The sequence below is a fragment of the Panicum virgatum genome, chromosome 2N, assembly GCF_016808335.1.
Source record: "Panicum virgatum strain AP13 chromosome 2N, P.virgatum_v5, whole genome shotgun sequence".
In the NCBI taxonomy this organism is placed as follows: domain Eukaryota; kingdom Viridiplantae; phylum Streptophyta; class Magnoliopsida; order Poales; family Poaceae; genus Panicum; species Panicum virgatum.
The window spans coordinates 20,755,993-20,775,853 of NC_053146.1; the positions used below are offsets into that span (position 1 = coordinate 20,755,993).

Genomic DNA, 19,861 nt, shown 5'->3' on the forward strand with positions numbered 1-19,861 from the left:
TGGCTGCCAACCAAAGTGCATTTGTTAAAGGTCGTTGCATTCATGACAATTTTATCTTGGTCCAACAAACAACAAAATTCCTACACCAACAAAAACAACCTTGGATACTCTTGAAGTTGGATATCTCTAACACCCAGTGTTCTAAAAAATGTTTTTAAACATCGTTTAATCTTGATTAAACGCTGAACGGTGGCCAAGCGTTGCGTTTAATCACAGTGTCATTTAATCACAACACACGTTTAATCATGTTCAATCTACGTTTAATCACAAAAAACTCTAAACCATAGGCAAGCGTTCGCCTAGCGTCTAGCGTTTTTTAGAACCTTGCTAACACCCCATTTGGATGTAGGTATTGAAGCATAGGATTTGGAATTGGTATTGATTGTACCCAATATCAGTTGTTTGGTTGGCATTTGGAATTGGTATTGGAAAAGCACGGCAATACCGCTTGGTATTGAGCCTACCGCCGCCTGTCGCCTCACGATTCCGAGCCCTCCCACTTGGTATCATGTTGAATCGTTCCCTCCTCCCTCCATCGCTCTCGATCTCTCACCTCGACCCCATCCAGTCCAGTCGCATCTCTTTGTTGCTCTCTCTCACCTCGACCCCATCCAATCTCAGGGGAGAGGAGTGGCGGGCAGAGCACGCAGCTCCTGCAGGTGCCGGGGCGGCGCCCTGCGTGCCTGCCGCGTCGGCCCACGGATCTCCTCGACGGGGCTGGGGAGGAAGAGCAGCAGCCCACATGCCGGCCTCCTCGTCGGAGCCGTGGCGTAGGAGTGGCGGTTGGCGTGCTCCTCCTCGATGGGTCCAGGGCAAAAAGCGGGGATGCAGAGACGGATGTCAATTCTTATTCTCCTTACATCCATACATGAATTGATATTTGACAACTCATTTGATTCTAAGTAGCAATTCCGTCTGTATCCAAACATCAGATTTGGTATTGTAACCCATTTCCAATACTAGTCTGATTTGGTATTGGGCTCAATTCAATGCCAAACACTCCAATATCTACATCCAAACAGAGCATAAGGCATTTGATTCAATCTCTTGGGCTTTTTTGTTGGAGATCTTGCAAAAAATGGGCTTCGGCCCTAGGTGCAGGAATTTAATCAGTGGTATCCTCGGTTCTTCATCCACCCGGGTACTCCTTAATGGCAGCCCAGTAGAAGAGTTGTTTCACCGTCGTAGTCTTAGACAAGGTGACCCCCTGTCACCTATGCTCTTCATCTTGGTTATGGACATTCTAAACTGTATGGTTGAGAAAGCAAACAGTGAGGGGCTCCTACAACCGTTGGCTACGCGGAACATTCATCACCGTGTCTCCATCTATGCTGATGATGTGGTTCTATTCCTCCGCCCGGTGGCCACTGACTTGCGTATGGTTGAGGACTTGCTGCAGCTTTTTGGTTCTGCTACGGGCCTTAAGACAAATATCCAGAAAAGCAGTGTCATGCCCATTCAGTGCTCAGAGGATGAGTTGACAGTTATGCAAGCACATCTCCCTTGCAAGGTTCAGAGTTTCCCTTGCAAATATCTTGTGCTTCCTCTCTCCATCAGCACACTGACCCGTGCACAACTCCAACCCATTATCGACAAGATTGCAGAAAAACTTCCAGGGTGGAAGGCTGATTTGTTGAACCGGGCAGGAAGGGCCATTCTGGTGCAATATGTTCTAACAAAAATGTTGTTATATGTTGCTACTGCCCTGGATCTTCCCCCGTGGTGCCTAAAGCCATTGACAAAATCCGAAGAAACTTTTTTTGGTGAGATCGAAAAAAGGCGAATGGAGGGCATTGCCTATTAGCTTGGCCTAAAGTCTGTATGCCTAAGGAGCTTGGTGGTCTCGGTATTCTAGACCTGCAACGTTTCAGCTTGGCACTTAGAGTCAGATGGTTGTGGCTGGGGAAAACTGAACCTACGAGGACATGGAGCTCCCTCCCAGTTCCGGTTCACTCTTGTGCCAAGTCGTTGTTTGCTATTGCCACACAATCTGAAGTAGGTAATGGAGAAAACACTAAATTCTGGATTGACAGATGGCTAAATGGGTGTTCAATTGAGGCGATGGCCCCTCACCTATTCGCTATTGTTCCAAAAAGGAGGGCTAACAGACGAACCGTCAAGGAAGCTTTGAGCAACAATATGTTGCTTGGGGATATCCAAGATCACTACTCGGCCGAAGTACTTTCGGAATACCTGGATGTTTGGGACCTGATACAGGAGGTTGTCTTCCAACCTAATGTTGAGGATGTCCACAAGTGGCGTTTTGAAGTTTCGGGTCAGTTCTCTACCAGATCAGCATATAAGGCCTTTTTCAATGGATCCATATATTTTGCAGCAGGTAAACTGATTTGGGATACTTGGGCACCAAGGAAATGCAAAATTTTCTTGTGGCTAGTCACTCATAACCGTTGTTGGACAGCAGACAGAGTTTCTCGTTGGGGACTGTCACATCCAGAACATTGTCCTCTTTGTGAGCAAGAAGAGGAGACAATCAGTCACCTTCTCTCAGCGTGTGTGTTTGCCCGGCAGTTTTGGCATCGATTTTTGAGCTGTTTCTGACTTCAGGCTGTCATGCCTCACCTAAATGATGTGGAGTTCTTCTTATGGTGGCAGCAGGCTGGTGAGAGAATAAGTGCCGGTGCGTTGCGGGGTTTCAATACCCTGGTCGTCCTGGGGGCATGGACCATTTGGAGGACCAGAAAGGATGCTGTGTTTGATAGGATCGCTCCTAGTGTTGATAGAGCCCTCTTGCTTGCACGGGATGAAGCTGAACTTTGGATGCTAGCAGGTGCAAAAGGGCTGAGTGCAGTGGTCGCAGTCGCTCTCCCTGACTAGGAGTCTGGTATAGCAACAATTTAGTGGGTCATGCTGGTGATAGTTTTGTTTATCGGTCGTATGTATCAAACAGTGAACCCCTAGGGGCTGGGGCGGTGGCCTGTGTCTTGGGTGCGTGGTGGTGTGTGTAACTTGGCTATTTTGGTCTTTTCCTTTTCTTAATGCAATGATATGTAGCTCTCCTGCATATTCGAGAAAAAAAAAGTATAGATGAGGTCTGTTCGTTTTTTTTCTTTTCTTACAGTTTTCTTAATCAGCTTTTCATTCTGTTGATCCAGATGCATGCTGCAGTAGGACTTTCATTCTGAGGGATGTCTCATTTCTGCAACACTTTGTGTTTGCCACAAATGTATACTACGTATGTAGCTACCAAATGCAGCTTCTCTCTTACTCTTTCTTTTTAAATGAAATTAAAAATACCATATCTTAAGTAAATGCATAAAGAATTGCAGCAATCCTTTTCATTTTATTTGCAACAGAAACAACTTCTCGCTGAAAGCAAGGATGATTGTTGAATGCTTTCGTTGGATTACAGTCGGAAATTCAGACCATGTTCTAGTGAGGAAGATACAAGGCTTACTCACATTTACTAGTTACGAATGCAGAGAGTGCATTCACCAAAGTTTCAGTTCTCCTGTTTTTTTTTCTTGAAAAGAAGTTTCAGGTGTCCTTGTCCTACTAGGATATATGTTTGGGCAGCTTTCGGTTTAATATCGTCCAAGTGTAGTGGAGCTTGCATTCGGTATAATATCGTCCAAGTGTAGTTGATACATGCCTATAGAACCATGCAGTTAATTCTCACTGGATACATATTTTAGCCTTTTATTTGACCTGGCCGGCACCAGGCATAGCTCAAGAACATGGTACGGACCAGCTGTTGTTTTTCTGCAGACCGAGCAGTTTGTCTGTTGGCGAGGAATTGGAGTCACCAAAAATGCAGTTTGTCTGGTTGTGGGCTTGTGGCACGGGTTCTTGCAGGTGCGTCGAGGGTAACGAGCTGCTCTCGGCTACGATGGAGTCGTCCACCACTGATAGGCTCACAGCTGGTATGCTCCTTGGATGCAACGTATCAGCTAGCATCAGAGATGCATATACTCAACTGAGCTGAACTCAGCAGGTTCAGGGCTTGAAGCCTGAAAGCTAGTGCTAAGCACAGGCAAGGGAGTCTTCGCATTTCACCGGATGCATTTCCTCCTGACAACACAACACCGGATGCTCACAGCACAGGTCGCAACTCGTAACCAAGTTGAGCGACGGGTCATGTTAATTTACGGTCAACTGTACAGGAGGCTCCCGTACAGTCGATTTTCCGACAACTTTTTTTCCCGTTTTTAGAAATTTTTTTGTCGTTTTCTGAGAAAAATAAATTCAGACATTTTTTTATGAGTCAAAAAAAAATTTCGAGTGAAATTTTGGTGGGTAGATAAATTTTCAAGAAACAAATTGGTGCGATAAAAAAAAATTACGACAAAAATTTTGACAGAGAGAAATTTATCAAATGGAAAAAACAAAAAAAAAGTATCATCCAAAAAAAATTTGTATGCAAAAAAAAACTGGATCTGGGCAGGGGCGGCGCTGGTGGCGAGCGCCGCCGCCCCTGCCGGCGCACCGCGCCTCCCGCCGCGCCCCGCAATCGACTCGCCGCGCCGCCGCCCCCAGAAGCCCGCCGCAGCACCGGAAGTCCGCCTCCCCTCCCCTCCCCTGGAAGCCCGCCGTAGTACTGCCTCCGTCCGGTCCACCGCCACCGCTCATGGAGCTAGTCCCGGAGCCCGCCGCCACGCCGCTCCCCTAAGGGCGCGGAGCCTGCCGCTCGTCCTGCGGGCGGAGCTCCTAGGAGGTGGATCCGGAGAAGAAAAAAGGGGAAGAGGATAAGGCGGAAAGAAAACGGATGGACAGAGCAGGTCGGGGAGAAGAGGAGATAAAATCACGTGGTGTGGGGTCCCCCACATTGATTGGTCGACCGGGACTTGAGCTGGGTGCGGTCAACCGTAGACTCAGTATTGCGTTGAGCGACAAGTTTGTGATCATTAGGGTTATTGGAACCTTGGCATATCCTGCATATACCAGCCACTCAAGCTGGAAATCACTGTTTGCAATGGCGAACAGAGCTCATTCTGGCATGAGAGATGGCTCTGTGGCCAGGCACCAAAAGACAATGGACGGGAATTCAAGGTGGGCTGTTGCCTTGCGTTGAGACAGAAACAATGGGTGAAGGGACAGCGAAGCATTGCCACCGCACTTCACCAATCTGTAACGCTGGCAGGAGCAACAGCAAGTTCAGCTCTCAGAACAACCTGGTGATATCAAATGGAGATTCAGTGCAGATGTTTAAGTTTTCAATTCTACATCCCTGACCAACACTGGGGCAGATGAATGTTTACAACAAGAAAAGGTTCTCCACCTCCTGGTAAACTTCCCCTAATTGATGGCTGTCTGAGCAGGCCCTTTGGAATCAGATTGAAACCTGCTTGGTAGTCGTGACTGGACACTCTACAAGGCTTGGCTTCAAACATCAACAACTGGTGATCAGAGTTGCGGCCTGCTGCCAACGTTGCCCCAAATTGAACACCTCTCAACAGCAATCTATGCAGCTTGCAACATCTGAAAGCTAATTTGATACGTGTGACATTGCGAGCATAGGATGAGCAGCAGTTAAATAATATCATGAATTAATGATAACACAGCAGTTTAACAACATTTGCAATGAGAAGAGCAAAGATCCCACATCAATTTAAAAATTAGGATAGCAGCATGAGCTTAAAATTGTACCATAATCTCAAACGCATTCAACATTCTCCACATCAATGGTAACATCGACTGAGCCATGATTGAAATAAACTTGATATAACAGAAACATAAGTCCTCTAGACTAGATAACGCCTGAAAAGACGCTCATGTGTTGGTTGCCCTGGTGTATATCTGCTGGCTGGAATGAACAGTGACCATCCTTATAAGCCCCCTTGCCATCAGGTCCTTGATGGCCCTCCGCGCCAAGGATCCATTGATCTGTGGGTGAAAAGAAATAAGCTTTGCCTTATTCACACGATGGTTTAAGGAGATCAAGGGACTACAACTTATACATCACTAGTTGCTATGTGGATAGCCTGACAAAATCACAAGGTAGCAAATAGATGGATGGTGCACCAAATGCAGTCTCAATTGAGGCATTTGCAAACACAAAGAGAACAACTATTGGGCCATGATCTACAGTATGCAGAATATTAATTACAGCTGCTATGCACAGTCCTAAGAGCATCATGATTAATGGTAAAAGACAACCACATAAGAAAATAACATGAACAATGTCTGGGTTCTGTGCATTTATCCACAACATTCACCATTCTAACTCTCAGCTCATGGTGGTAAGTGGTTAACAAAATTCTATTTCCATGTGACAAGCCACAAAGAAGGTCAATGCTGTCCAAACAAAGTAGTTAAACATCAAGTTGTACATCCCACATCCAAATTAGCAAGATTGGATTGTTTCAATTTAAATCACATTGAACTTCTTCTTAATTCATCACATAACGTCTATGCAAAACATACAGACTAAAAAATGCTGCTAAGTCTAAACTTATCCTTGCCAAGAGTAGAGTAGAAACCATGTTGATAGCCTAAAGTTATCCATCCAAACATAGATTAGAAACCGACACTGCATGTCTCCATGATGGTACAGTATCTATCACTATCAATTTACTGTCCACTCAAAATCATACAAACGAGAAGTGCGATACCAGCAAAATCAAACAAAGGGTTTGCCCCCCCCCCCCGCCGCCGCTCGCGTCGCCCCCCAGGGGCGATACGGGCGGACCGCCGTCGCCGCCCGCACAACCACCACTTCCCCTCCGTTCTCCTTGCCGCCGGAGCACCCTCCACGCGGAAGTCCGCCCGGGCTCAAGGATGGCGGCGGCGGCGACACGCGTTCTCGGATCTTGTCGGTGGGCGGGCTCGTCGCGGGCCTGGCCAAGGGCGGCATCCCCTGCACCGGCTTGATGTCCGGCCCTACTTGCGGCTGCCCAGGTGCCCATGCAGGGTCGGCCGCTCGCGCCCGGTACGCCCGGCTGCAGGCCTTGTTGTCATGCTGTGCTACGAGCGCAAGGGTGGCAAGTTGCAGATGGTGGTGGCATGCAGTTGCAGGGCTTGAGAGCATGGTGAAAGCTATGCCCGTTCTTCGGGCCGACAACGACGACGGCGTCTGGCGCCACCTACCTTCTTGAAGGCGTTGTCATGCTCCTCCTGCAAGATTTCCGAGTGAAAACCCTGCTCTAGTGGGCAGGCGGCGACGGCATCTCCGATGTCGCTCCCTACTTGTAGGCGCCGTCTTTGGAGGTCTAAGCTGCCTGCTGCTGGTTTAGGCGCCGCTTCTTTAAAGGTCTATGCTCTATCTCCTCCTGACTCTTCATTGGCGAGGCTAGCACTCGCTGTTGGCTGCCATCGTGGTTCGGTGAATGTCCTCCTCTGGCGCCTCTGCTTCGTCGGCGTTCTTCTTGATGGTGCCAGTAAATCAATTGCCGGGTGGTGTTTCCACCGCTACTGTCATTCCCCTTCATGGGTTCCTCCCCTTGGATGGCGTCGGGTGGCTGTATGTGGAGCCCGGATGTACCGTAGGTGTCACCATCAACTTCAAAGGAGACCGTCATGTCTGGTAAACTGTGGTTAGTGTGTCCTTCACCTCTCTTAGTCCCCATTCCGCTGGGTGGTCCCTCAGACGGAGGGCGGCAGTGGAGCGGCATAGCTACGAGGAGCGGTGCGGGATGCATTGGTCATAGTGTAGCCGGCAAGTATGTTGTTCGGTGGTGGCGTTAAATCGGCGATCAGTGGTCGTCTTCGGCTTGTGACATGACTCTTCTTTGGTTAGTTAGCGAGTTGGGTATCTCTTATCATTGTACCTTGGTGTTGGTGTTCTCGTCTCCCCCTTATTTTTCCCCAATATGCTGAAAATGTAATGTGTAATTTTGGCTGCCAAAAGCCCTATCAATGAAATTATTCAGGTGGGGATTCTCTCCCCCCCGGTGACCGTCGAAAAAAAAAATCATACAAACTACCATTTGGGGAATTAGACATCCATTTAACCTAAACCATATGCCATAGCTACCACATCGAGGTATATATGTATCGTCAGTAGGACAAGTAAAGCACACAAGGTAAGAAGAGATCGACAGATCACAGATCCATCTATACAACGGCAATGTAATATTACCCTGAGGCGCTCGGAGAGGACGGACGGGGTGATCTGCTTGTACTTGGGAACCTCGGAGAGCAGCTTGTCGTAGGTGGCCTGGTCGAAGAGCACCGCGTTGTTGACCTTCTCCTTCTGCTTCCCCTTGCTCCACTTCTTCTTCTTCTGCTTCCCGCCTCCGGACTTGGCCGGCTTGGACGACGGCGGCGGGGCCTTGTCCTTCTTCGGGGCCTGCCAGAACAAACGAGACGGTCAGCAACAGTCGAGCAGGCCGTGTGGGTGGGTGGAGCGGCGAGGGGCGAGGCGGACCATGGCGGAGGAGGTGGCGGCGACGCGAGCAAGGCGAGGAGAGCGACGAAGAGGGGGTGCGGCGGCGGCGGGAGTCGAGGCGGGTGGGGATGAGCGGCAGGTATATGGGTTGGAGGCTAGGGTTTTCGGCGGTGACACGTGCTCTCCACCGTCCGATGCGATCGGACGGCTGGTACTCCGCGTTGGGATTGGATATCCTCAACAACACCCTCAAAGGTGAGATTAATTACGAAAGAACCCCTGTAACCGCTTGGACTGCGCGCATGCGTAATATGTAGAAATATCCTCACACTATTAGTATAATCTTAACTACTCCCTAAAAGGACCGCGCATCGAGAATGTGAATATCTTATGAGGGCTAATATGAAAAAGCAGCACTGCCTGGGTTCTGTTCAAAGAAGTGGGAGACTCCAAAGTAGGGATTGCAATGGGTACCCGAAACCCGAGTACCCGACGGGTTTTACCCGATAAGAAGGCGGGTATGGAATGATTTTTCTACCCGTGGGTACATTATTGGACAAAATCATATACCCATCGGGTATGGCGGGTACGGGTTCGGGTTTATACTACCCATATCCGCCTACCCGTGGGTAAGAAATACCCGCAGGAAAAACAAATGAGCCTAAGTATCTAACTCATTTTAGCCCATATGACCTATGAATTTAGCTCAAATTCAATTAAACCCTTCTAGTATATATATTGTTGAACCCTCTCTAACTCATGTTAATCCATATGAGCCATTAACTTGTTGAAATGAAGCTTGTAATGATTTATTTTTTATGTGAATGTCTAATATTTACATGTAATACTCGGGTATGATTTCGGGTGTGGGTTACCCGACGGGTAAAAATTACCCATGCGGGTATGGATATGGAATCATTTTCTTACCCGTATGTGAATACGGATAACCCGACGAGTAAAATTTAATCCTAACGGATACGGATATAGGTGGCCACTACCGGACGGGTATATACCCGTTGCCATCCCTACTCCAGAGGCAGTTCACAGCAACTCATTTCTTTCTTCGCGAGAGGGCAAAGGGGAGCGAAGCGGAAGAGCGAGGGAGCGGGTGACGTCACCTTCCTCCAGGGTTTCCCGATCGGCGGCGATGGCGGCCAGGACGGCGGCGAGGTTCGTGCAGCGCAGGCTCCTGTCTTCCGGCGGCAAGGTCCTCAGCGAGGAGGAGAAGGCCGCCGAGAACGTCTACATCAAGGTCCAGATTTCTCCCCTCTCCCTCCCTCCCTCCCCCACTCTGCGGCCTTCGGTTTCTGATCGGGATCGCGATTCCTGCAAGAGGCATGTGTATATGCGACTGGTGGTGCGATCTACGGACTCCGCGTCTAGTTCCGCAAGTGTTGGAAATGGCTCGTGGTGCGGTCGCTGTGCGAGCCGCGTGCTTCTGGTGATCTCCGCGCGTGTCGGGACTTGGAGATTTGTTTTCTAGGGTTTCCTTGTTGTAGTTTAGTTCCAGGAAAAGGAGTGTGATGGTGACTGGGGTTATGTTTTGGTGCAAACGGTTGATAGTTCCTGACATTGGAATAGTTACATGTGGCCCTGTTGCAGTAGAGCACCGATATATGTGGTTAAATTGTTGATTTCCTACCTTGGCCATGCCTTTGGTCTTGTTAGTAGTTTTGGTTGAGATGCATGGTGCATGATTATGGATGTCTGAAATTGTGGATTCTTTAGACTTTGGAACTTGTTCATGTGCAATTGTTGCCTGCAATGAGCCACCCTGCTTATTCTTGAGATTGTTGAAGCATGATTTTCATATGAGCTTCCTTTATTAAGGTTAAGGCCTTAAGGTCCCTAATTTTTGTAGCTAAAAAATCATACATGTTACAGTGCTGTAGTTTTCCCATTCCATCTTTTACTGCTGTTAGGGAACACCACTATTTTTGTGTGTGTAATTAGGTGATAGAATCACACTTAATGATAGCTTCTGATTCTGAAATCTATATATGCTAATTTCCTGTTCTGTTTTTTCTGTGGCTGATCAGTTTCCTGCAGTTGAAAACTAATGTTAAAATGGATGCTTATTATTTGTACTGAATCTGGTGTTAAATAAATTGTGATGGTGTGATCTGCATAAGCATGTTTTCTGGAATCATAGATTTGAACATTGTGACCGTAGCAGGTTTTCACTTATAGCCTAAAACCATTAAAAATTATACTAATGCTTAGATGATTATACTGCTTTTAATACTTGAGTTGTGATGTGCCCTGCCTACCTGTCTATGCAAGCTTGGTGCTCATGATGACATCCGCAAGTGTTGTGACGTGGGAGCTTAATCTAGGTTGTCTTGTTATACTGATCAGTGTGGTTATGTGATGGTGTATACTGTATACTGCTATTTGTTAGTGACGTGGATAGAGGCCTACACCCCTGATCCAGTTACACATCGATTTATGGTGGCTGCCTACCTGTCCATAGTAGTAGGTCCTGTTGGTGCGCATTTGTTTGAGATGTATGCTTATTGTGTTTTCTGGATTTTAGCTTAGATTGTGGGTTGCCTTTGCTTCTGGAACTTTGAAGGTCACTCTGTTGTTCATTGTTTCTGGAATCATGAATCCAGAGAAGTTCTAGATACTTTCCCTTACTTTGCATCCGGAGTACTTCACCTAATTTCCTCTGCAGTCCTAGGCTCCGGTGGCATTTATCACACCTAGTTGCCTAGCTTCATAATAATTCTGCATTGCTACTGCTTAGACAGTTGTACTGCTTATTATGTTTAGATTTTGATGCCATCTGTTGGTAGGAGGCCATTACTCATTTGAGCTCTGCTAGTGTTGTCTTGAGTTTTTTTTTTAGGTTGCCTCCTTATAGTGTAGCTTGAGAAGGCAAGAGTGTGCTGGTGAATGAGATTATGTCATGGTTGTATACATGTTGTTTGTTAGTAACATAGAGTTCATTTTTCATCCCTGGTCAAGTAACACACCATTTTTCATCCATTGCTTTCTGTTTGCGGGCGCACATGTCTTTGAGATACATTCTTATTGATTTTTGCAATCTTGACTGCAATATTGGGTTGTTCTTTTGCTTTTGGAACTTTGAAGGCCATGAATTTTGTAAGGTCCTGTTATTTTGTTTCGTTATTGACTCTTAGAAACGCCTATACATTATGTTTTTGAGTTTTGTTCCATCCTGGTATCAACAATCGTGATGTTTGTTTATCGTGGCAATTTGTTGGTTCTTGTGCTGCACTGTTGATGCTTGTGATTTGCTTCTGATTATACACTTCATTTCCAGACTCTTTGCAAAACTTCTGTTGCACTATGAACATATTTTAAGTTATAGCATGGGAGCTTATAATTTTGTTCTGAGTTTTCTGATTCAATCTGGAATTAAGTTTGTTTATTCATCTGCTTTTTGCTTATGTAGAGGAATAGAAGTAGTGATGAGTACATAATTAGGTGATACAATTAGAGTGTTCCAGAAGCTTGAGAATTTCTAGTATGCATGTGAAACTTGTTTATTTGTATGCCTGACCTGTAGATAGAAATTATCATCCAAGATGACTGCAGAACTGCAGTGAAATACTTGTGCATAAACTCAATCCAGATAGGCTGTGTTACATTATGAATTATGGAATTGAATGCTTCACTCTGTCTTTAACTGTAAAGTGTTTATACATTGCAGTGCAGTGAAAACCCTGAAGTTGACATAGCGTGTTAATTGCTCAAGTGGTGTCTGGATAAGCTTTTTCATTGCCTCTATGTACCTTTTCTTGGTGTTTATTTGTGACTCTTAATACTATTGTTGTCTTGATGCTATGATAATAACACCCAGTGAATTGTGTTGTCACTGCAGAAAATGGAACAAGAAAAGCTGGAGAAGCTCGCACGCAAGGTATGAAACACACATTATCTCTCTAAGCATTAAATTGGGCAGCATTCCTTTCGTGCACCATCATAACCTTTTTGTTGATGTATTTTATGGGTAATCATGAATTCTTTTATATGGAATTATGATTTATGAATGTATGAATTCTTTTACTTGGAATCATGAATGCTTCACTGGTATATATGTCTTTGGCTATGTTCTGCCATGCTAAGTAGGAACACTGTGTATATGTTTTGTTGCTGGAGGTTAGGAACTCGTGATGAAACTGTTTGTCGCTCTTACACTAGATGTAACATGATTTCAGGGTCCCAGCTCAGGAGAGCAAGCTTCATCCACCACAAGCTCTGCAGCAAGTGATGTGAAGGCTGCGGGCGGGCCAACAGAGTCAGCATCTGTGGGTGTGTCAACTGACAAGAACAGGAACTATGCTGTCTTGGCAGGCACAATTGCTGCCCTGGGTGGCCTGGGTTGGTATCTCTTGTCAAAGCCTAAGAAGTCAGAGGAGGTTGTGGACTGAAGGGGGGTTGTGGATGGGATCTGCGGACAGTCTGCCTCATCAGTTTCACCCGGGTTTACTTTCTGCGCATAGACCTGCACCTTCTTGGAAATAATTGTTGAAGTATGCACTCGAGACACTGTAGTTTACTCCGGCACTTGTCAACTCGCAATGTTGTATGAGTATGATGATGTGCCACATCGTTGCTGAAGAGGTTTTTGGGTACTGCTGTTTCGAATCTATGGAACCTGTTGGCTCTTGTCTTTAATCAGCAGTTCAGCACATACTTGCTTTAGTGCATTCTGTGATACTGAAAGAGAATTGACATAATGCATGCGTTGCCATTTTGCCTCGGTTGTGCCAGAATGATCAATATCTTTCAATACCATTTCTGTAAGAATACAATGGTTTATATATACTTCCGCTAATTTCTGTATGGGGATACTGTAATTGAAGTCGCGTACTGCAAATCTCGAAGAGCAGTCGCAACACAAGACAATAGGAGCAAGCTCTTTAACGTAGAAATTAAATGGAGCTGCCTAGATGACTAGGGTACAGATAAACTAATGACAGCCAGGGGCGGAGACGCCCCCCTGGTTTCCAAATTTACATTGAACATTTGAATTTTGATTAAATTTTTAATATAAATTAGCATGGTTAGCCCCTCCTAATAATGAAAAAAATAAATTCCTGGCTCCGCCTCTTGATGACAGCCATGAAAGGCTGAAACAAACCATACCAGCTGGCTTCACACTAGTATGCTGCTAACACTACACGTCTACACATAGCAGCATTTACAGAAATTACCAGTTTAATTAAAAAAAACTAGCATGCCAAAACTGATGATGCTTCGTGCATACATGCCACCAAACCAACATCGAAAACACGTGAATCATTTCTAAGTGCAACGAAGTGGGCATGGGGCACATAAGCTCTTCAGCTACTTATGTGAGCCAATTAAAAGCCTCAGCTATCAGGAATGTAAGTTTTAAATTTAAGAATCTCCACCATTTTAGATGATATGTAGTCCACTTTCGTTTTATCTCTTTTGAAACTCGATGATGACTAATTTCGTAGGAAACGTGGTTGGTTGAACTAAATCCTAAGCCTATCCGGTGAAAAACATAAAAAAAAGGAAGACTCTAAGGACCGGTGATAGTTCAAATGAAGGCCTAAGCATGAACCAGGCTTTGTTCGGCTGGCTGTGGCTAGTGGCTGATGCTAATTTGCTAATTTGTTATGAGAGAAAAGTACTGCTGGCTGGCAGGTGGCTGGTGCTGGTCTAGTTCTTTGATAGGAATAGTACATTCATCTCTGATCCAAACCTGATCTTATTCCAAATGTACATGCTTGGCTAAACTGGCTCATACAGATTTCTATATATAACTCCAAACAGGCCAAACGGACATTATATACATAGTTAGTCTCTACCTTTAGAGGAGAGCACACGGAACATATCACTCCGAGAGACATGCCTAAGATGCTACAATTAAAAACCTTCTGACAATTCTGTGTGAAATCACGATGTTTGTTCCTTGTTTCTTTGAATGCCAGATTTCCGTGGACAAAGAAGCCACAAGAACCAGGAGGTTCCTTGATCATCCAGCATTTTGTAATCCTTGCATGCACACTGCTACCGAACTTTTTCCTCTTTCACAGAGGGTTAAACCTGGTAGCACAATTTCCCTGTGGCCACTTTCCTATATCAATCAAAGCGAAGACCCAAAATTTATCTGCACGTGATGTTTTCCTGATTCTAGAAAACCAGCAGTTCACATGGTGTATAAGTGGCAAACAAAATTTAAAGAGAAATGTGCATGAGTTTTGCAGAAATAAAAGCTGGATTGGATGGGCCAGCTCACTTGGATCGATGGACTAAATGAAGGTATGAAGGGGCAACCAAATGCAGTGCCAGTTAGCACACTGTACAGGGCATAAATGCAAGATGATATCTAGTCTTATTCAAGCATGTGGATGGATGGTTGGATAAGATCAGTATTTATTATGATCATGATGCAAGACAGATACAAATGCAATTGCGCGTAGGTTAGGTTGGAATGTGCTATTGAAACTGCACATTGTCCTTTTCCAGGATGTTCTTCACACTACTCGAGCTCAAGAATGGCACGGGGGTTTCATCGCCACTGATGCGACATGGACTGTGAAGTGAGGCGGACAGTGAGATGGCAATTCCTCAAAATTTTCCTTTACCAAACTACTTGCAGTAAATTTTTCCCATCCTCCTCATATGTGCCAGACTGCCAGTCTATAAATTTGCCACCTTGATCTTCCTTCTCATCACAACCAACCCAAAGCTCTTACTAGTGAGCACCTGCAGTGCAGAGAGTGAGAGATGGCAACATCAATAGAGATCATGAACCCCAGCACTGAGGTTCTTGAGACTACAGTCACCTCAGTGTTCCAGCCAGGGAAGCTTGCGGTCGAGGTGATTCTAGTGGATCATGACACAAATCCGACACCACCAATCCCGATCTTGATTGCTTCTCCCAAGGATGCAGGAACATACCCTGTCACCATGCTCCTGCATGGTTTCTGCCTCCAGAACCATTTCTATGAACAAGTTCTCAAACATATATTGCTTCTTTTGGCTTCATCATGGTTGCACCCCAGGTTAATCATTACTGCCTTCTAATGCATTTCACATATATGTATAGTCCATATTGATTCAGAAATATACAAACTGCAATGGTTACAACAAGATACCAGCCTAGATCACAACTGCCAAATTACAATGAGAATTCATGTACCGACATGTTTCAGGTTCAATTGGTTCATCCCATGTCTCCTGGCTGACGTAAATCATGCAACTCTGTAATTCTATTGGCAGTTCCATATCAGCATAATGGCCAAAGGTGACACTAAGGACATAGCTGCAGCAGCCGAAGTGACAGATTGGCTCACTAAAGGGCTACCGTCTGTCCTGCCCAAAGGCGTCGAGCCGAACCTTTCCAAGATTGCTTTGGCCGGCCACAGCCGAGGTGGCCACACAGCATTCTCTCTTGTCCTGGGGCATGGTAAGACCAATCTCAAGTTCTCTGCCCTCATTGGTCTCGACCCTGTCGCCGGCACAGGTAAATATTCACAAATCTCACCCAAGATCCTCACCTACGAGCCGTCCTCTTTTGACATAACCATGCCGGTCTTGGTCATCGGCACCGGGCTGGGAGAGGCGAAGAAGAACATACTATTCCCTCCCTATGCCCCTAAGGATGTCAACCACAGGGAGTTCTACGAGTGTAAGGCACCTTGCTACTACTTTGTGACCAAGGACTATGGGCATCTCGACATGCTAGATGACGATGCTCCAAAGTTCATGACCTGCATGTGCAAGCACGGCAACAACTGCAAGGACATGATGAGGAGGACTGTTGCTGGCATCATGGTAGCGTTCTTGAAGGCTGTGCTCAATGAAGAAGATGGTGATCTTAGAGTCATACTTAATGACCCTAAGCTCACACCAACCACGCTCGACCCTGTTGAGCACCGTATGGCATGAGCAGAAAGATCATAAAATCGTAAGGACCTGTTAATTTAAACAAAAGTCCAAATCATGATGATTTGAACAAAAAAGGAAAGAGTTACATCCTAGCACTCTGTCTAAATGATAATAGCACCCTTTACCCCCAAATCAATTGGAAGATGTTTCCTTTGATATTCCATAAAAATGAAATCATCCCAAGTATTTCTTTCAAAGAAGAAATATGACAATTTCTTGTTTCCTCTGGCATCCATTGGCCGCAGTGTTGGAAACCGCAGTATTTGCATCCGCCTCAAGTAAACACAGTTCACCAGCTCTCTTGTGTCAGATAACATAAGCCCTCCTATTATCTTCTAGATTGTCTACAAACACACTGCAATTTCAGGTTGCAAACGAAGCACAAAATTTGCCAGATTACAAGTTATTAAGAAATCCTAATCTACAGGAAGGGTTAAAAATGAGGGGCACTCAAGATGCTTAGTGTAGAACTAATAACAAATGCGCACAAGGAAGAGACAGGAGAAGGCAGTTCCACTGACATACCGCGGCCACCGGCGAGAAGCAAGGCAGGACGCGGCGGCGGCGCCCGCCGCCGCCGCCATCGCCGCCGCCATCGCAGTGCAAGGCTGCAAGCTGTTTGGATCGGGCTTCCTCTATTCTGAAGCCACACGTTGGGCCGAGACTTCTCCGTCCCAAATGGTTGGCCCGGCCCAAGAAATACAACGGTGACGACGTCGATGGCAACCGGAGGCGGCTGCTGAACCTGAACGTGCGTTGATCACGATTGGACTGACGCCTGATTTGGAGGTTTGCTTCTGCTTCTCCTGACAACAACACCCGCCGACGACTAGCTACTCTTCTCTAAGCATGAAAACAAAGGTTGACTCGTTCAACAGTTGGATGGAGCTTTGAACATGGACAGAGCACGAACGATTCAGGAACAATGGCACATCACCACTTTCTTGGATCTTGTTTCTTTCTCCGTGCCCTAGATGAGTCGATCGACAAGTCTTTGAATACATGACTCCTCGTTTCTTTTAGTCTAAGACGCGTACTTGTTTTAAGGTTCAACCGTCAAAATTATTTGTGATTGAGAATCGAGAATTAGTTGAAAAATTCATAAATTTGTGACGTGAAAATCAGTGCAATGTTGCACTCATGATTGAAAGTGCTTTCATATGAGTTCGATTTCATGATGATGGATAAAAAATAGAATTGAAAATGAGGGAGTAAATATACCGAGCATATATCAGATGGACCTCATTACTCCGTATTCCATAAAGAACATACAAAGGCTGTGTTTAGTTCGTGAAAATATTTGGGTTTGGGTACTGTAACATTTTTGTTGTTATTTGGCAATTAATGTCCAATTATGGACTAGGTTCAAAAGATTCATCTCGTCATTTACAGTTGAACTGTGTAATTAGTTATTTTTTCAACTGCATTTAATGCTCCATGCATGTGTCTGAAGATTCGATGTGACGGGTACTTTACGAAAATTTTTATGAACTAAACAGGGCCAAGGTTGCTGACCACATTGCATTTCATAATCAGCCTAGACTTGTAGGTACATAACCTACAAAATGCACGTGCGATGAAAACGCCCCCTGTTCTATTTTCCCAGCATGCTCACAGGGCAGAGCTACTCAAACTCACTTTGCCCATCGTAGCTACCTCGCACGTACGTACGTACACGACCGACCCATGGAGCTCTATAAATTTGCCCCCTAGCCCCATCCTTTCTTCCCATCACACCACTCATCAGTTCTTCCATCACAACTCACAACCAACTCCAAGCCATCTTACCAGCCAGCCCCTGCGTCCGCTCATGAGCACACAAAGAGACAAGACGGCAGCACCTGTGCAGGCGGCCATGGCGACCCAGCTTCAGGTTCTTGAGCGGCCGCCTGTGGTGGCCACCTCGGTGTTCCAGCCAGGGAAGCTCGCCGTCGATGTGATCCCCGTGGATCACGACGCGGTCCCGACGCCGCCGATCCCGATCCTGATCGCCGCCCCCAAGGACGCCGGAACCTACCCCGTCGCCGTGCTCCTGCACGGCTTCTTCCTCCAGAACCGCTTCTACGAGCAGCTCCTGCGGCACGTCGCCTCGTTCGGGTTCGTTATGGTGGCGCCGCAGTTCCACACGAGCCTCGTGTCCAACGGCGACGCCGAAGACATCGCCGCGGCGGCCAAGGTCACTGACTGGCTCCCCGGGGGCCTGCCGGCCGTGCTCCCGCCCGGCGTCGACGCCGACCTCTCCAGGCTCGCCCTGGCCGGCCACAGCCGCGGCGGCCACACGGCCTTCGCCCTCGCCCTGGGTCATGCCAAGACCGTCCTTAAGTTCTCCGCGCTCATCGGGCTCGACCCCGTCGCCGGCACCGGCAGGTCCTCGCAGCTCCCGCCGGCGATCCTCACCTACAAGCCCTCCTCCCTCGACGTCGCGATGCCGGTGATGGTCGTCGGCACCGGGCTGGGCGACGACAAGGCGAACCTACTGTTCCCTCCCTGCGCGCCCAGGGAGGTGAGCCACGCCGAGTTCTACCGCGAGTGCAGGCCGCCGTGCTACCACCTCGTGGCCAGGGATTACGGCCACCTCGACATGCTCGACGACGACGCCCCCAAGCTCGTCACCTGCCTCTGCAAGCAAGGGAGCAGCTGCAAGGACGTGATGAGGAGGACCGTCGCCGGGATCATGGTCGCCTTCCTGAGGTCTGCGCTTGAGGAAGAAGATGGTGAGGATCTGAAGGCCATACTCGGAGATCCTGGGCTCGCAACCACCACCTTGGACCCTGTTGAGTACCGGTTGGCATGAGCAGAAAGATCGTCTTTACTCATGAGCAGTCATGACTTAGCTTCATAATAAATTACTGAATTTGTTTGTTTTTTAATTATTTGCACCCCCCCCGGTATGCGACTCTTTATTTCATTCACAAATTTATATACAAACAATTTGTTGTAATAAAATTCGATCGATTTGATTGGATAAGAGTATAGACATGCTTCCCATGCATTATGTGTGTTTTACGCACCTTCTTCGGTTTCATTAAAAAAAACTTATCTGAGCGAGTAGTCCATTTGTCAAAAAAAAAAGCCTATATCCAAGAAAAATAAAGGAGAGGAATGGTTCATGAAAAGGAGTTAGTTACACCGTCATTCATTCCATTCATTTCATACACATGCACGTCTTGATCACAGTTGTATGATTTTATTTTTTCATGAATTCAGTCTTTGACTTTACAATATATGGAATGTAAGTACTCCCTCCATATTGTAAAGGAAGTCGTTTTGAGTTTGTCTTAAGTCAAACATTTTAAACTTTGACTATAAATAATTTTTTTTAGATTGAGTTTGAAAATATAAAAGTGATGTAAGTAGATTAATCTTGAAATGTAGTTTCGTAAAAGTATATATTGACTATATTTTATAAATTTTTTGTAGTAAAAAAATAATGGTCAAAGTTGTTTTTGAAGACCGTGTCGATATCCTAAACGACTTCCTTTACAATTTGGAGGGAGTATGCCTATTCTTTTTTCCTGACCTTGAGCTCCACAAAAGTCCTTTGGTAGGAAAGGAGAAAATGCAACATTGCCCTGGTGAGAAATTATACATATTGAGTGATTCGAGAAAATCATTTGAGAAACTTTGCCTTGTTTTTCAAAAAAAAATTAAGAAAAACCTCCAGATGGATTGCTGATATAG

General features: G+C 46.1%; 3 protein-coding genes, 1 long non-coding RNA gene and 1 pseudogene across 4 annotated transcripts; 3 read left to right on the top strand and 2 right to left on the bottom strand.

Moving 5' to 3' along the window:
* Nucleotides 1-5,487: 5,487 nt before the first annotated feature.
* LOC120660010 (40S ribosomal protein S25-4-like) lies at nt 5,488-8,485 on the bottom strand. Its single transcript, XM_039938326.1, has 3 exons — nt 8,324-8,485; nt 8,036-8,245; nt 5,488-5,841 (listed from the first exon to the last, which is right to left on the bottom strand). Exons 1-3 carry the CDS (start codon nt 8,324-8,326, stop codon nt 5,728-5,730), a joined length of 327 nt encoding a protein of 108 aa, XP_039794260.1. The 5' UTR covers nt 8,327-8,485; the 3' UTR covers nt 5,488-5,727.
* An 825-nt stretch (nt 8,486-9,310) lies between these two features.
* LOC120660011 (uncharacterized protein At2g27730, mitochondrial-like) lies at nt 9,311-13,026 on the top strand. The gene is made up of 3 exons (XM_039938327.1): nt 9,311-9,536; nt 12,135-12,173; nt 12,472-13,026. Exons 1-3 carry the CDS (start codon nt 9,432-9,434, stop codon nt 12,682-12,684), a joined length of 357 nt encoding a protein of 118 aa, XP_039794261.1. The 5' UTR covers nt 9,311-9,431; the 3' UTR covers nt 12,685-13,026.
* A 1,535-nt stretch (nt 13,027-14,561) lies between these two features.
* On the top strand, nt 14,562-16,368 carry LOC120660012 (annotated as a pseudogene).
* LOC120660013 lies at nt 16,195-16,909 on the bottom strand. The gene is made up of 2 exons (XR_005669311.1): nt 16,706-16,909; nt 16,195-16,524 (listed from the first exon to the last, which is right to left on the bottom strand). It is a non-coding gene; the product is annotated as an uncharacterized LOC120660013 (long non-coding RNA).
* A 999-nt stretch (nt 16,910-17,908) lies between these two features.
* Nucleotides 17,909-19,058, top strand: LOC120658768 (chlorophyllase-1-like). Its single transcript, XM_039936967.1, has one exon. It carries the CDS (start codon nt 17,991-17,993, stop codon nt 18,972-18,974), a length of 984 nt encoding a protein of 327 aa, XP_039792901.1. The 5' UTR covers nt 17,909-17,990; the 3' UTR covers nt 18,975-19,058.
* The last annotated feature ends 803 nt before the right edge of the window (nt 19,059-19,861 follow it).

Excerpts from the sequence above, each read along its gene's own strand:
- LOC120658768 (XM_039936967.1), top strand. The coding sequence starts at position 17,991 with ATGAGCACACAAAGAGACAAGACGGCAGCACCTGTGCAGGCGGCCATG.
- LOC120660011 (XM_039938327.1), top strand. The coding sequence starts at position 9,432 with ATGGCGGCCAGGACGGCGGCGAGGTTCGTGCAGCGCAGGCTCCTGTCT. Across the intron at positions 9,537-12,134 it reads CCGAGAACGTCTACATCAAG|AAAATGGAACAAGAAAAGCT; the intron begins GTCCAGATTTCT and ends TTGTCACTGCAG. Across the intron at positions 12,174-12,471 it reads TGGAGAAGCTCGCACGCAAG|GGTCCCAGCTCAGGAGAGCA; the intron begins GTATGAAACACA and ends ACATGATTTCAG.
- LOC120660010 (XM_039938326.1), bottom strand. Across the intron at positions 5,842-8,035 it reads TCCTCTCCGAGCGCCTCAGG|ATCAATGGATCCTTGGCGCG; the intron begins GTAATATTACAT and ends TTTCACCCACAG.